Source organism: Pteronotus mesoamericanus, unplaced genomic scaffold (genome assembly GCF_021234165.1).
Source record: "Pteronotus mesoamericanus isolate MK-2021 breed Mesoamerican mustached bat unplaced genomic scaffold, CSHL_Meso_final contig_2, whole genome shotgun sequence".
Taxonomy (NCBI): Eukaryota; Metazoa; Chordata; class Mammalia; order Chiroptera; family Mormoopidae; genus Pteronotus; species Pteronotus mesoamericanus.
This window is the reverse complement of record NW_026555084.1, coordinates 14,339,523-14,355,236: the sequence shown is the minus strand read 5'-3', so window position 1 is coordinate 14,355,236 and position 15,714 is coordinate 14,339,523. Positions and strand designations below refer to the sequence as shown.

Here is a 15,714-nt window from a genome sequence, read left to right as displayed (position 1 = left end):
GTTGTACATAGCCCAGGTTGGGGCATAACTAGGGTTCTTTAGTTTAAGGTTAAGGTTGATGCCTCTCATTGAAATGGGCACCAGGCAGCGATGCTTATGTGATTTTAAAGACATCCTAGAAAGAGCACAGATTTAGAAAACAAAGGTCTGGGAGTTCGTTCTCACTCTGCTACTGACCTGGTGTTTAACCTTGAGTGACACTCTCTGGATCATGGGGATGGGCTAGAAACCAGACTGAAGTGCAGAGCACATGAGTACCACCCCTCTTCTTGCACTCACTGCAGGCATTACTTAATCAATCAGTGCGCCCTGGCCAGCCTGGATGTGGTTTCAGATTCTTCCCCTTCACAGTGCTGAGCAAAGACCCTAAGAGTCTTCACCACCAACCAGAGCAAGGCTCAGCTTAAGTGGCAACTCCTCCATGAGCCTAGCCCCTCTGCAGCCACAGCACTTGGAGATAGGCACATGGCCCCAAGGCCTGTTTGGGCTCCAGCCGGGCATCCTTCAGGAGGTTTTCAAATCCAGTGAGTGGGTCCACCGCCATTACTCACCTCCAGGATGTGTTCATCCTTGGTCTCTCGGTCCAGCTGTCGGGCTGTGGACAGCACACCTGGGGAAGAGAGGGTGGGAGGGAGACCTGAGTTCCTAGGGCTCCCAGGACCACTTTACTGGGGGTAAGTTCAAGGGTACATTCAAATCCTTGATCAGGATTCTGGTCTTTGGAGAACAAGAACATTAAGGGGAAGTGGAACTCTGGAGAAAGGGAAGGGCAAATAAGGAAGTGGGAGGATACAGCAGAGATGATGGTATCTGTGGAGGGTCCTACCCATGACCTGCTTTCACCAGGAGGAGGCTGCTGTGCACAATACATTGCTGAGTAGAAAAGGTGGCATGTCAGGAGTAACAACAGGGGCCACAGTCATTGCACTCAGTTCATGAGAAATCACAAAGTGGTAGCTTTTCACTCCTTTGTTACTATTACATTATTCATCTGGGACCTAGCACCAGCTCCTCCCATGACCCACTGGCACAGGTGAGCCAGAAGAGGGCTCTTCTCAGCTCATCTATAAATTGAGGAAGGGGGACTTGGTGGTAAATCTAGTTTTAATTTTATGAGGCACTATGGCTATTCATTAAGGCCACAAAGGTGCCTCATAAGACAAGGTGCCAGTTCTTTGCAAGCATCTGGGAAGTCAAGGCTGAGGTTATTAGGGGTTCAGGGGGCATCCAAGCCCATAGACTAAGAGGTCACAGCTGGTAAGGAAGGTTGCTTCTAAATAGAAGCAGATCTATTTGTTAGAATCAGTGGGTCATCCGAAAACTTTGACTAAGTTTCTTGATCTTGTTGAGACAATTAAATAATGGAGTAATGGAATGAAGTGTGGGGATGAGGGCCCCATGTCAGGACAGGGGGTTCGGTGTTGGGGTGGAAACTCTGGTGCTGGGCATGGGGGTGTGACGTGAGGAGTGGCCTCTGTTAGGGGCAGGAAACAGCCAGAGGGGCTTCCAGTCAGAAGGAAGGCACATTCTTCTGGGACAGTGTGAATATTGTCCCAGGTCACCCCACCCTCTCATCCCCTAGCTAAGGAGCCAGGGGAGGAAGGGCCCACAATCTGCACCCCCGTCCCGGAAGAGTACAGGGGCAAGGGGGCCTTGGCAAATAAGCCTTCCTTCTGGCTCAGTCCTCGCTTTCCCTTCTGCTCCTTCTCCCCCTCTCTCTCTTCTCTGTCTCTGTTCATCCCTCACCACCCTCCTTCTCTTCTTGTGCAGGTCTGCCCCTCCCTTCCCCCTCTGTGCCTCTCTGAATCTCAGACACTCTTTCTCTACCCCTCTGGTGTTGCTTTCCTCTCTCTGCCTTTCTCTTACCACTGCCTTCTCCCACCTTCTACTGCCTGCGTCCCTGGCCTTGCTGCCTGTCATTGCCCCGTTATCAGCCTCATCCCCGCTCTCAGGCTGGTGTCAGGGAGCCTGTGTAGAAGGAGGGACATCTCAGAGGCACCCCATGAGGCTATGTGAGGGGCTATTAAAGGCTCTTCCTGGCAGGATGTGGGGACTCAGCCAATTCAGCATTTGTCATTTCTCTCCTCCAGATTTTTCCCATGACCTTTTCTTAAGCTTATCTTTGACCCTCCTCTCCCCTTCCTTTTTCTCATTCAATAATTTTCCAACTGCTGTTGATTCCACCTCTGTTGGATTCTCGATCCTTCTACACCTTTCACTCTGACTCACTCCAAACTTGGTCTTACCCAACTCCTTGTCCAGCCTCCTCTCCCTCTTGCTCTCCATCAGGATCATAATGACCAACACTCACTGACCACCTGCATGTCCAGATGTCCTTCTGAGTTCCTTCTATAGCTCTATTAACTCATTTAATCTTTACAGCCACCCAGGAGGTAGCTATCATCATCTCCATTTTACTGATGAAAAAGTCAAGCATAGAGCAGTTAAGTAACCCTCCCAAGATCTAACAGTTAGTAAGTGGTGCAAACCAATACACCTTCAGAAAATTGACCTACTTGCTGTGTCTTCAGTAAGACCTGGGGTCTCTTCCCTCCAGGCTATTGCTCCTGTCACTCTCCTTGCCCAAGGGCCCTTCCAGACTACTGCCTGGCAAAGTCCTCCCTGTCCTTCAGCTCATATAACCACCCTGTTTCATGAAGCCGTTGCAGGTCTGCCATGTTGAGCAGCTTCCCCTCTCCTCTGAGCAGTCACTGCATCATGCCTACACATATTAGCATGTGCTCATTTGCACTTGTTCTATAGTGTTTTATATTTGGATCTTCATGCTCCTGCTGGACTGAATTTCTCAAGGCCTGAAATTGTGTTGTATTTTTCTTCACATCTCAGTTTAAATGAATGAATCTTGAGCTTAGCGAAAGATTGCAGATGCTGGCAGATTCATTCATTTACTTCTGAACAGTTTATTGAGATTCTGCTGTGTGCTGGGCACTGCATATATTACAGTGGGTGAAAACAATCAAAGCTCCTTTCTAGAAAGCCTTTGAAGTCTAGTGAAGGACATGGAGAATTAATGGAATAATCACACAAATGAATATAATGTTCTATGCTCTGTGTAGTAAGTGTTTTAAAAGAGGAGGCAGGTAGATAGTGCTGGAAGATGTATTACAGTGTCAGGAAAACTTCTCTAAGGAAAGAACAGTCAGGTTGGGACCTGAAAGGAGAGCAGGAGTTAGCCACACAAAAGCAGAAAAGAGATTCACGGCAGAAGGAGAGCATGTACAAAAGCTTGGTGCCAGGAGAGGGCGTGGACTGAAGCGGGCCACCTGGCTTGAACTAGAGAGTGGCAGCGTGAACGAGGTAAAATAAAGCAAGGAAGGTCGCAGGGGCCAGGTCAGGCACAAGTCTGTGGGACACAGCAGGATCTGGCTTTATCTTAAGGGCACAGGGACACCATTCACAGTGTCCAAACAGGGAAGTGGGACAGTAACATGGTGGTGTTAAGAAAGTTGGGTGGGGAGCTCATTGCCGATTATTTTATTTTTAGACGTTTGTGCTGGTAAAAATTTCTTCTCCTCAACTGCAGGAAGACTAAGAACGTGTCTGCCCTCTGGGGCATTTTGCCAGACCCCCGTGCCAGGGAACTGTTGACAGTAAACAGAATGGGGATTTGGAAGACATTGAGAAGCTAATACCTTAGGTGAGAGATCTCTTCCCTCTTCTGAAAAGGGAGGGACAGGGTGGAACCAAATGGAAAGCCAGCTAGGCCTGTTTTCCAAGGTGAGAGTATCCTTCTAGGAAGACTAATTCATTCCCTGAGGTCAAAGGTTAACAGGAATGGTTCCAACACAAATGCCACTGTGCTAGTAGATTTGTATCCCTCACCCACCGTCTGCCCCAGGACGCCCAGGTTCATCCTTTTCCTGGTTTCCATGTCTCAGGGACGGGGGACTGCCTGCTGGCTTTCTTTTCCTTCCCTACAATCTCACCAGGGTGAATTGTTGGCACTGGAATAGAATCTTAGGTTCAAAGCAGAGAAGGTCAGCCTTGTCTACAATATGGTTGTTCATCTTCCAAGAGGAAGATATGACTGAAGAAGTATGGCAGAGAGGGGACTGGCTTTCAAATTCCAACACCAGCAGGAACCATGCAGGTAGCACAAATGCAGGAAGCAGCTGGCAATAATACAGTAGGGAATGAAGGGACCGTGGGGACCAGGGGCCATGCACCTGCTCCATGTAGGGAGCTCCCTTTGTCTCTAGACAATTGTGGTCCTGAGGAAATGGAGGGCATCGGGTCAAGAATTACCAAATCTTTTAGTTTTTTAAGAACAACCAGAAACCTGGACTATTTTGTGGAGTTTGCTAATTTTAAAATGTTGGCAACAATGTGAAAAATCACTGTTTAAAGCTTGTACAAGCCAAAAAAAAACACCTGTGTGGGCTACATCTGACTCACTGCTGCAGGCCGGTGACCTCTCGAATCCTCTAAGCCACACACCGTCCTTGCCCCAGATGGCCTTGTGCCTGGGATAAGTATTTGTGAGCTGGCTGGCTCCAGTGAAGTGGACCTATGTTGCTACCATGCCATGGGTAGGCTGGAGCTCGGTTTGGACCTAGGGTTAGGAAAGCCTGGCCTGTAACTCAGGGGAGTGGTCAGTTGTGCTCCAGGCAGCAGGCTAACACCCCGAGACCTCTAGGAAAGAAAGCTAACATATCTTAATTTCCCATAGAGATGGACTTTGTAGAACAGTGGTTCTCAAATTTAGCACCTGTCAGAATCCCCTGGATATCTTGTTAAAGTATAGATTTCTGGGCCCCGACCTGAGTTCTGATTCAGTAGGTCTAAGATGGGACCTAAGAATGTGAATTTCTAGCAAGTATGCTAGTCTGGGACCACACTTTGAGAAGTGCTGTTTTAAAGAATCCTATCCACCCAAATTTCTGAGGTCCTTACCTGTGAGAGGGTTAATTTCAAAAAACCCCATCTGGTTCCCACTGGTGATATTGAAGGTCAGTTTCCCTTTGGAGCTGGAGTCCGGGTCCCAGGCGTCCAGCTGAAGTACAGAAGTGTGCAAGGGCGCATCCTCTGGGATGGAGGGGTAGAACACAGGTCTGGACATCCGGGGTGGGTTGTCGTTGACATCTATCACCTCGATGTAGACTTCAGTTACAGCAGAGAGGGGTATGGAACCCCGATCCACTGCCAGTACCGCCAGCCAGTAGCAGGACTCAAATTCTCGGTCCAGTGGTATCAGAGTCTGAATCATCCCTAGGGACAGTTGATCACCAAACCCAAAATATTTTAGAGCTCACAGTAGCTTTAGAACTCACGTTACCTAACACTCCCCAAAGTGTTCTCTGGAAAGGATATAAAGAGGTATTCCATGAGAAAGAGAAAATGTTGGTGCCCTGGCTGGTGTGGTTCAGTGGATTGAGTGGCGGCTGCAAACCAAAAGATTGACAGCTCATTTCCCAGTCAGGACATGTGCCTGGATTGCAGTCCAGGTCCCTAGTTGGGGGTGTGCAAGAGGGAACTTATCTATGTGTCTATGTTTCCCTCTCTTTCTTCCTCTCTTCCCCTCTCTCTAAAAATAAATAAATAAAATGAGCTGCTGAGTTAAACGTGAGGGAATCCATATCCTTGCTGTTGAAGCTTTCAGAGCCTTTCTCTGTTGGAATTGGCCTGTGACTCTGGCATATGGGCATCTGCAGGATTTCCAGAGGCAGTGGTAGTTGACCTGCTTTCTCCTGCCTACTTCAACCCACGTCCTATTGATTGCTTTATTTCACATTCTCTAAGGGGTTTCCTTTCCGTTGTCCTCAAATTGGTTCCTTCGAGCTTCAGATATTATGGATACAATTTAAGGGTTAAGGATTTGATAAATTGCTGTTCGCCTCTCCATTATCTTCATGATTTTAGAGACTTAGCTCCACAAATTGTTTACTATGGGCCTGCACTTTTCTGGAAGTTGAGGGTCCATTAGTGAGCAAAAGAGGCTTACATCCTAAGTTCTCACGGATCACACTCAGCTAGAAGGGCCTATGTGAGAGGCCGGGGCCCGTGCTCACAGTCATATACTGTCAGAGCTGAAGGAACCTATCTCTTTGACAGATGGGGAAACTGAGGCCGGAAGAAAGAGCATGACTTGACCAAGATCTTGTAGCAACAGGTGAAAGAGCTGTGTCTAGACTGTCAGTCTAATGCTCTTTCCACCAGATCACCCTGCCCTTTACCCTGGAAATAAATCACCCATCAGATTGTAAACCCCTTGAGGGCAGCAACCTACCTTTATTCACCAGGGATCTCCCTGAGGAGCCTGGTCAGGACCTCTCAAGGAGAGGGTGCTCAGTAAGTGATGGCTGAATTGCACTTATTTTCTATGAGGTTTGAAAGGAATAAATAAGTTGGCTCCACCTTTTTGGAGAGCAATTTGGAAATATCTGTTAACATCAAAAGTATGCACTATCCTTTGGCCCAGCAACTGCATATTTAAGGGGTTTTTCTATAGACACTCAGGCATATAAGTTAAAAGTATGGGAACAAGGATGTTACACCTATATGATAGAATAAAATGCAACCATTAAAAAGGAATGACAAAGATTTATATGTACTGACATCAGATATCCTGGAGTCACGTTATGTGAAAAAAAAAGTTAAAAAAAAAAAAAAGGTTCAGAATTAGTGTCTGTTGTGTTATGTTTTCATAATAATGACATGTACAGTGATAATATACCAGATATAAAGAAGAAAACTTTAGAAGATTAGAGAACAAATTGTTAATAGATATTATATCTGAGGAGATGGGTCACAGAGAAATATTCATTTTAAAATTATATATAAAAATTTATAACTGCGATGCATTACTTTTATAAGCAAATATATGTAATATCTGTTTATATGTGTATATGTATATATGTACATATAAATACACAGAGATGCTAGCGATATGGTTAATTTGACTTAAATGGATACACACATATGCATATACGTGTATATACATATCCTCAGTATGATAAAAATAGATTAAAAATAAAATAAAAAGGATGGAAAGGAGAGTCCCTATATTTTGCTTTTCTTTTTAGCCCACAGTCTAACTTTTTCCAGGACAGTCGCTGATTTCCCTTAGGCTCACCCTGTCTCACCACCAGGCCCTCCCATCCTACCCCACGCCTAGTACCTGTGTCATGGTTGATGCCAAAGGCTGTAAGACTGGTGCCAGCCCGTAGGAAGTACTGGAGCTCCCCATCCAGGCCGCTGTCATCATCGTGGGCAGCAACGACTGTCACCTGGGTTCCTGGGGGGCTGTTCTCCTGCACCTGGCCCTGGTGCACAAAGGAGGCAAAGCGGGGAGGGTGGAGATTCTCATTTACATCCAGGACTATCACCTCCACATGGCAGAGGGTCCTGCGAGCCAGGGGCCTCCCACTGTCACTGGCCCACAGGCTCAGATTATACCCAGCCCTCCTCTCAAAGTCCAGCTCTTTCTCCAGAGTGAGGGCGCCCGTCATTGGGTCCACCTGGAAGGTCCCGTGGGCATCGTCTATCAGGACATGTCGCACTTCTCCCGCTGGGCCCAGGTCAGGATCAAAGGCATCCAGAAATGTTAAGATAGTCCCTGGAGGCAGGTCCTCTGGGACCTTCAGGCTGCTGGGTTCTGTGATGCACTGGGGATAGTTGTCATTGACATCTTCCAATGTGATGGTAAGGTCGGTGACAGAGAAGAGCTGGTGGCCCTTCCTGGGCTGATCCCTGGCCTCCACCTTGAGTATATACTCAGGTTTTGATTCCCTATCCAGGTGTCCTATGACAACCAGTTCCCCAGTGAAGGGATGGAGGGAGAACTTCTCTGTGGGGCTTAGCAGGGTGTAGAGAACCCTCCCGTTGTCATCCGAGTCAGCATCTTTTGCTTTAAGCCCTGCAATTGTGGTTCCAATTTCTGTGTCCTCCGAGATGGTTATCTGGTATCCACCAGGAGGAAATCTGGGTGCATTGTCATTCCAGTCTTTAACATTCACTGTCAGCAGCTTCCAGGAGGACTTCTGGGGAGTGCCCAGGTCATACACTGTTACATTGAGGATATAGAAACTGGTGGCTTCATAATCCAAGGGGCTGACTACAGAGAGCAGCCCTGTCTCCAGCTCAATGTCAAAGCAGCCCTCTTCATTGCCATCTGCAATCACATAGACCAGTTTGCCATTAAAACCAGTATCAGGGTCAGTGGCTGCCAGATGGGCCAGGGAGGTGTTGAGAGGGACACGCTCAAGGATGTCAATGGACTGTGGGAAGTGGTCCTCAAACTGTGGGGTATGATGATTGATCTGATATTCACTTAAGGGAGTAAAGTCCTCATCATTAGAGTCCTGGTTTGGAAGCCCAACAGAGTGGAGAATGGTCTTTGTGAAATGTATCAGTGCTCCTGTTTTATCACATGTTATGGGAATCTCAAAATGAGGGTCTTTCACTACAGTAAGATTCAAAGTTGTGGGCGAGGCATAGTATTTCCCATCCGAGGCTGTAATTTTCAGGGAATAATGGGTAGGTTGATTGGTAGTATGATTTTTCAAAGAGTGTTTGAGGGATATCACTCCAGAGAAATGATTTAGATCAAAATACTCTAGTTCATTGCCTGACACAAACTCATACTTTAGGTTCTGAAGCTCATCCACATCTATAGCTGATACAGTCATTACTGATTTTTCCACTGGCCAGTCTTCACGGATAGACCCAGTGCAGTTGACTTCCTCAAACATAGGTTTGTTGTCATTTAAGTTATTGAGACTAAGAGAAACAGATACTTCCTTTTCCTGGCGAAATGGGGATCCCCAATCTGAGGCCCGTACCTGGAAAGTATAAATTCTTCTCATGAGCTCATAGTCCATGGGTTTGGAGGTGGAGATGATCCCCAGGGAAGGGTGGATAGAAAAGGGCACATCTTTTGGATGAGTAATGGAATAGGTGACATGTCCATTCTCTCCATGATCCAGGTCTGTGGCAGTAACAGTCAAAATGCTGGTGCCTGGAGGGATGTTCTCATCAAAGGTGCTAGCATAGGAAGGCCTGCTGAAGATGGGAGCATGGTTGTTACAGTCCACGATGTCAATGACCACAGTGGTGGAGGCCAGGCCTGGAGACGTTTTGATGTGCAGCTCGTAGTGGGCTTGGTCATGGAAGTCCATGAGCTTCGTGGTGGTGATGAGCCCAGTGCGAGGATTAAGTCTAAACCCTGCACTCTCTGAGGATGGCTTTAGAACATACTGCAGGTTAGGGAGAGCTCTGGTTACTTTCACCATCACCACGCGGCTGCCAGGAGGGGAAAACTCACTAAGTTGTACTCTGTAGATAGCCTTCTCAAATTTGAGGGAAGCCAATTTGGAAGCAGGTAGGTGAAAGCCCCTGATCTGGGAATAAAGAGAAGGACTGCTCCCACTCCTGGCCTGCAGGCTGAGGTTGAATCCATGAGGGTGCTCCAGCCAGTTGATGTCTTTGATGGACACCAAACTGAACTCACTGCTCCGAGCGTAAGACCTGATGGCTTTGAAGTACTTTCCAGGGTCACCATCAACAATTCCCAGTGAGTCTACTTCAGCGCCTGAGCTGTTGGCATCTACCACTACAGTGGCATAGGTGGCATCCTCACTGCTATCTGGTGGGGCCACCACCACTGAGATGATGGCCGGGGGCTTCCTTAGGGCAGGCTCCACGTGGATGACCAGTGGGGCCAAGTTGCCAAACCCATTGCCCTCTGAGATTTTCCGCATGCGGTCCACAGCCAGCACCTGGAGTTCATACTTCCCTCGCCAGGTGACATTGCGCTTCCCAGCCAAGATGACCACACCGCTGGTGGGATGGATGGCAAATAGCTCTGACCTTCTGTTAAAGGTATAGTAGAACTCTGCGTTCTGGCCCAAGTCAGCATCTGTGGCGGTCACCTTGCAGATGGGGCTCTTGAGGGGCATGTCCTCAGAGATGGTGACTCGGTATGAAGGTGGGGAGAAGAGGGGCTTCAGGTCATTCTGATCCAGGATGTGGACTACCACACGGGTCAAAGCTTCTAATTCCAAGGTCTTCTCCGTGGCCTGGACGATGAGGGTGTAGCTGTCTCGCACCTCCCTGTTCAGAAGGGCCGTGTTGCTACTCTTTGTCCTGATTCTCAGGAAGCAGAAGTTGCCCACCACGTACTCCTCTGTTTTAAACACATTGGCCATGTCTCCAGAGATGATCCGGTACTTCACCGCCCACTGGGGCTCGGTGATGTAAATGCCCATTTTCACGGAGCTCTCCACATAGGTCTTGGGAGCAGAGTTTTCATAGATGGTCACATTATAAAGGGGCTGTGTGAAGTGCCAGGGGGTAGAGGAGATGATCCCTTCTAGGGGCTTGCCACAGGTTGCACAACAGAGCGAGAAAATGGCAAAACCCAGCAAGGCAATATTCATGGTGGAAAAACTCCAAAAATCCTGAGCAAAAGAAAAAAAAAGGAGGGGAGGTGCAAGTTAGAAAAAAATGATTTCCGCAGCTGTAGTTCCTGATGGCGGGGGGCGGTGGATTTTGCCCCTTGGGGGACATTGGCCATGTCTAAAGATATTTTCAGCTCTCCCAGCTTGGGGGCGAGGGCGCTAATTGCATTGAGTGGGTGGAGGCCAGGGATGCTGGGAAACACCCTACATGCACAGGACAGCCCCCCACAACAAAGAATGATTCGGCCCCAAACGTCAATAGTGCTGAGATTGAGAAACACTGTGTTGGAAGAATAATAATAGCCGACTAGTTTAAATGCCCTCTTGAGGGCACCTGGCAGATACAACCCAGTCCTGCTCCCTTTCCTGTTTTTCCCAAAAGTCTTCGGTGGCTTCCCAGTGATGGTAAAATAGTCCCAGCCAGTTTAGTAATCTGTCTCTAAGTGCTTCCTACAAGACCCCTGCAGCAGGGCTGAGCTCCAGCCAAAGTGAACTGCGTCAGCATGCATAAGGGCTGCAGAAGAGCCAAGTGACCACGGTCACAGGCCTGGCATCAGGTTGCCTGGCCATCTACCCTGGTTTTACCACTTAGTAGTGGGTGACTTTTGGGGCAGGTTGTTTAACCTCTGTGAGCCTTAATTTCTTCTTCTATAGAATGGGAATAAGAATATTATCTACCTCCTTTGATTGTTGTGAAAATTAAATGAAATAACAAAGTAAATGACCTAACTTCCTATTAGCTATTATTAGTAACAGGAAATGAAGTTTCACAGGGGAAAGGAACTGCGCAGGGCCTTGCAGCAGCTGACTCTGGCTCATCTTGTAATCTTGAACATAAAAATACTCCTAAACTCCTAGGATGTCAGAGCTGAGATGGACCTTAGAGATGATAGGGTTCTGATCCTGCTCCTCATGCACAAGTGGGGAACGAGAGCCCCATAGTTGGGAAGGGTCTTGCCCTAAGTCATGTGGTGGGTGGCCAGGTGAGAAGAGGGGTCTGTGGGAATTGTGGAACCAATCTAATGCTCTGCCCCTTTAACACTCGCTGCTGTCCCCATTCTCTCCCTTGCTTTTTCCCACAGCGCTTGTCCCTGATCCCAAGCCTGGGTCAAAATGTGAGGCTCATCAGGGCCGAGGACAGGACAGGGCAGGGAAGAGGGCAGAATTGGTTGCCACACTGGGCCTCCTGGAAGTTGGTACCTGCCCACACGTGGGAGTCTTGACTCTAAGGAGCTTTGTGGCTGCCAGCCAGATGTGCCAAGCATTCCTGGATGAAACAGGCAAGACTTGTTTTTCCGGTTGCCTTGCTCTTCAAAGGCAAGGAAGAGTTAAACTTCCAGAGCAAGGGGGAAAGGGAAAAGCTTGGATCCTTGTCTTTCCAGAGTTCAGAGGGAACAGAATGCAGGTTCTTTAAGGTAGCAGCCCAGGATGGGAGGCAGGATGGAGGCAGGCATGGGAAAGGAGGCCTACCTTGGGAGCTGAAGGTCTGTGACAGAAAAGGATTGAAATATGCCCCATCCTCTGGCCCCGCTTCTACCATTCCTCACTTAAGATCCTCTTGTTGGGGTCCTAAGCCCAGGCACCTCAGGAAAGAGAGGGTAGAAGGGAGGCAAGTTCTATATTTGGGGTCCTAAAGCATCAGACAGGTGCTCACAGAAAGAAGCATCTGTGATCCACCCTTCCTGCTCCCCTACTCTCACTCCTTACTTACCACTGCACCCCAGTGGAGCCAGCCTGAGGCAGTGTCCCTGACACAGTCCCCTGCCAGCAGCAGGAGACCCTGAGTTATTTGAACCCCACCCCCAGGATGGCATTGCGTTTGAAGTTGAAGCCCCAGGGGAAAATGAGTCCTTACCCCAGTCCCAGGTCCACTCACGCCATGCGGCCCGCGAGCCCAGGGTGCACGCAGCCTCCAGCTCTGCCTGCCCTGCTTTGAGGAAAGCTTCCTGTTCACCAGGTCAGCACCAGTGTCAGGCAGGCCCCAACAAGACGCCCTGCTGAGCAGCTGCTCAGACAGCTTACGGGGGGGGGGGGGGGGGTAGCCGTTAAGATGAACTGGAGGGAAGGGAGCAGGGGTGGAGTCTCCCTGGAGGGGGATCAGATGCAAAGAGAAGGCACCTTTGAGTGGGGGTTTGGTGCCCATGGCTGTAGTCAAGCTGTGGGACCTGCAGACCTGGCGACTAGTTTGCTGAGGGAGGGACCTGTGTTTTGACATTTGTTTCCTGGCTCCAGGTCCATGCAAGTGAACAGGTTTGCAGGGTACAGAGGCACATTGGGCTCCCTGGGATACCCTTCCAGCCCACACCACTTAGGGCCACTATTTAGAAACATCTTGTGAAAACTTAAGTCAATTTATATCACTTTCCTGCTTAAAACTTTCCAGTGGCTTCCCATAGCATTTATTTATTTATTTATTTTAATCTTCACTTGAGGATATGTTTATTGATTTTAGAGAGGGAAGAAAGGAGAGTGAGAGAAAACATCAATGTGAGAGAAACATCAATCTGTTGCTTCCTATATGTGCCTCAACCAGGGACTTAACCCACAACCTAGATTTATGCTCTAACTGGGGATTGAACCTGCAACCTTTCGGTGTATGGAACAACGCTCCAAACAACTGAGCCGCCCAGCCAGAGCAGCCTCCCATAGCATTTAAATTAAAATCCAAAACTCCTTATAATGTCCAGGAAGGTCCCACACCCCTGGGCCCTGCTTGCTTCTCCAATGATACCTCCCAGCACTCTCCCTGTTGGTCACCAAGCTGCAGCCACATGGCTCCTTTCTCCTCTGCAAACACACCAAACTGGGATCTGCCTCAGGGCCTTTGCACTTGCTGTCTCCCTCTGCTTAAGATTCTCATGTGACTGGCTCTTTCTTGTCATCCAGTTCTCAACCTTGATGTCTCCTCTGAACCCATCTTATCACTTCACTCCCATTTCTCCGTAGCAGGTGTCATCACGCAGCATGCTCTTATTTATTTGTTTAATGACTATCTCTTGCACTAAACACTGGGCTCCCTGGAGAGAGGAGCTTTGCGTGTCTTGTTCATGAGTGAATCTCCAGTGCCTAGATCCTTGCCTGTACATAAATACCGGTTGAAAATGGAAGTGTCTGGACTTAGGGATAGTAATGACAGAACAAAAGCTGAAAGAACCTTTAGTGATCACCCCTTACTTTCTGAGGCTAGAAAATAGTTGTAAAGAAAGAAAGGGACTTGCCCAAGGTCACATGGTAAGAACTACAGCCAGGTTCTTTCCTCCCGACCATGCTGCTGGAAAGAGAAGCTGCGGTCACACGAATCCAACTGCTTGGGTTCAAGTTCCATCTCCACTGCTTGCTACTGTACAACCTGGGTGAGTTACTCAACATCTCCGAACCTTCAGTTTTTCATCTGTGAGATGAGGCTATTAAGAGCACTGCTTTCCAGGGGCTTTATGATGACTGAATAAGACCACACACGTTAATGTGCTAAGCACAGTGCCTGGGCCATAGAAAAGCACTCAATACATATTAGTATTAGTTTTCAAAGCTAAGGCAGAATTAAAGCCTGGAGTTGGGGTGAGAGTGGGGTCCCCTGATAAGGACCAGCCTGCACCCTGGCACAGCAGGAAGTCACTGGTCTCTGGTCGAGTCTAAGCTTGCTGGCCCTGCTGCAGGCTGTTCTGGGAAGCGGCGAGCAGGCGCTTGTCTGGGGTGGGGCCTTGTGCTCTCGGCTCCCCGGCTGGCCTGGGGAGAGATCAGTCTGTGGGTGAATGTGCACGTTTTCAAGAGAGCACACACACAGTTAGGAGGCAATTTTTGAATAATTGTGTGGGTGCATTAGTTGTACGTGCCTCCTTGAGAGAATGAATATGATGTAAGTAAATAAATTGGGAGCGGCAAGGCTTGTGTGTGCGCTGATATGAGTAAGTGCAGGTGAGGGAGTTCATGAATGGACCCTTTTAGGATATGTGTGCCTCAGACTCCGCTTCCTTGGCACTCCCAACCCCATTTCAAAGATGGGGAAGACAGCAGAAGGTAGTACAAAGCATACAGGCTCTGGCTGTGTGACCTTGGGCAAATGACTTACCTTCTCTGATCCTCGATTTCCCTACTTCATCATACCATTTTGATAATGACATTAGTTAATGCACACAAATGCTGAACACAGTGTGCACCCAGTTGTCAACAAATACCAAGTACTATTACTTTCTAGCCTCTGGCTCCTACTATTAACTGTTGAGTGTGTGGGTAGTGAAAACTCTCAGATGTCTTATCGCTGCTCTTGTGCAGACTGATTTCCTGTGACGAGGACATTGGTTAGACCATGATGAAGTTTGCCGTGTGTTTCAGCCCACTGCTCTGGCTTCTCAGAATCTTGATGTTACTGCTTGGTGGTTGTAACATCCATGCTTTAACCCAGCCAATGATAAACCCTCTGCATAGCTGGGAGGAGCAGTGCTCTGAGACCTTTCCTGTTTCCTTGGTTAGTGATCTCAAGTGCAGTCCTGGAGGGAGCCCTCTCAATATGGAGAGCTCCTCGTCACAGGGAGCATCCGAGCAGAGGTTGGGTGGCCACCTGTGAAGGATGTGCTACTCTAGGGGCACACTTGTCCTTGGGGGAGATGAAAAGAACTCTATAGCCCCTTTGAGCTTACTCAGGTGTAGGTCTTTGGCCTTTAAGGGCTCCGTAAGAACTTTAAGGTCTGTAGTCTTCATTAGACCCCGAATGAGTTCTCAAAGGCAGTGAAGGGATTTCCTGTGGCTGTGGATCAGGGTTGCACACTCACTGATGCTTGTTCAGTCGTTGGTGTGAGAAGGTGACCTGGCTTTTGGGAGATCTAGATCTAAAGTCACTCTTCCTTGTGTGATGTTGGTCAAGTCTGTCACCGAAGCCCTGTGGGCCTCTTTTCTCATTTGTAATGACATGTGTACGTTGGAGGAAGGGGCGGGGATGGATCAGTGATTTCAAACCCCTCTAGTGCTTTTAGGGGCGGAATCTCTTTTTTTTCCTAATGAAATTGTATCTAGATGTGCAACCTGTAAAGAGATCAAAGCAGAGCTGCACTATTAAAAGTAGGGTTGGAGGCCTAGAGCCCTGCCCCTAGCCCCTTGGTAAGCACAGGTGAAAAAACTGGACTAGAAGACCTCTAAGAGCACCCCCTCCACAGATCTGAGAAGCAGGTGTTCTGCTATTCTAACATTCTGTGTCCTGTCATGAAAAAGTTCTAAGACCCGCAGTCGGATATCCTATGATTCTAATACTCTGTGGTCTGTATTTGCAATGGCTGGCCCCTGTGCAGTGACTCCGGCATTT

General features: G+C 48.3%; 1 protein-coding gene across 2 annotated transcripts in view; it reads right to left on the bottom strand.

The window, feature by feature from the left end:
* FAT2 (FAT atypical cadherin 2) overlaps positions 1 to 15,714 on the bottom strand; it is a 70,122-nt gene that overhangs the window by 40,816 nt on the left and 13,592 nt on the right. For both annotated transcript variants that reach the window (XM_054568146.1, XM_054568147.1), the window contains exons 2-4: positions 7,139 to 10,418; positions 4,915 to 5,229; positions 552 to 610 (exon numbers count right to left, since the gene is read on the bottom strand). In XM_054568146.1, coding sequence (XP_054424121.1) covers positions 552 to 610; positions 4,915 to 5,229; positions 7,139 to 10,397 — 3,633 coding nt within the window. In that variant the 5' untranslated portion in view covers positions 10,398 to 10,418. The remainder of the gene's footprint in view (positions 1 to 551; positions 611 to 4,914; positions 5,230 to 7,138; positions 10,419 to 15,714) is intronic.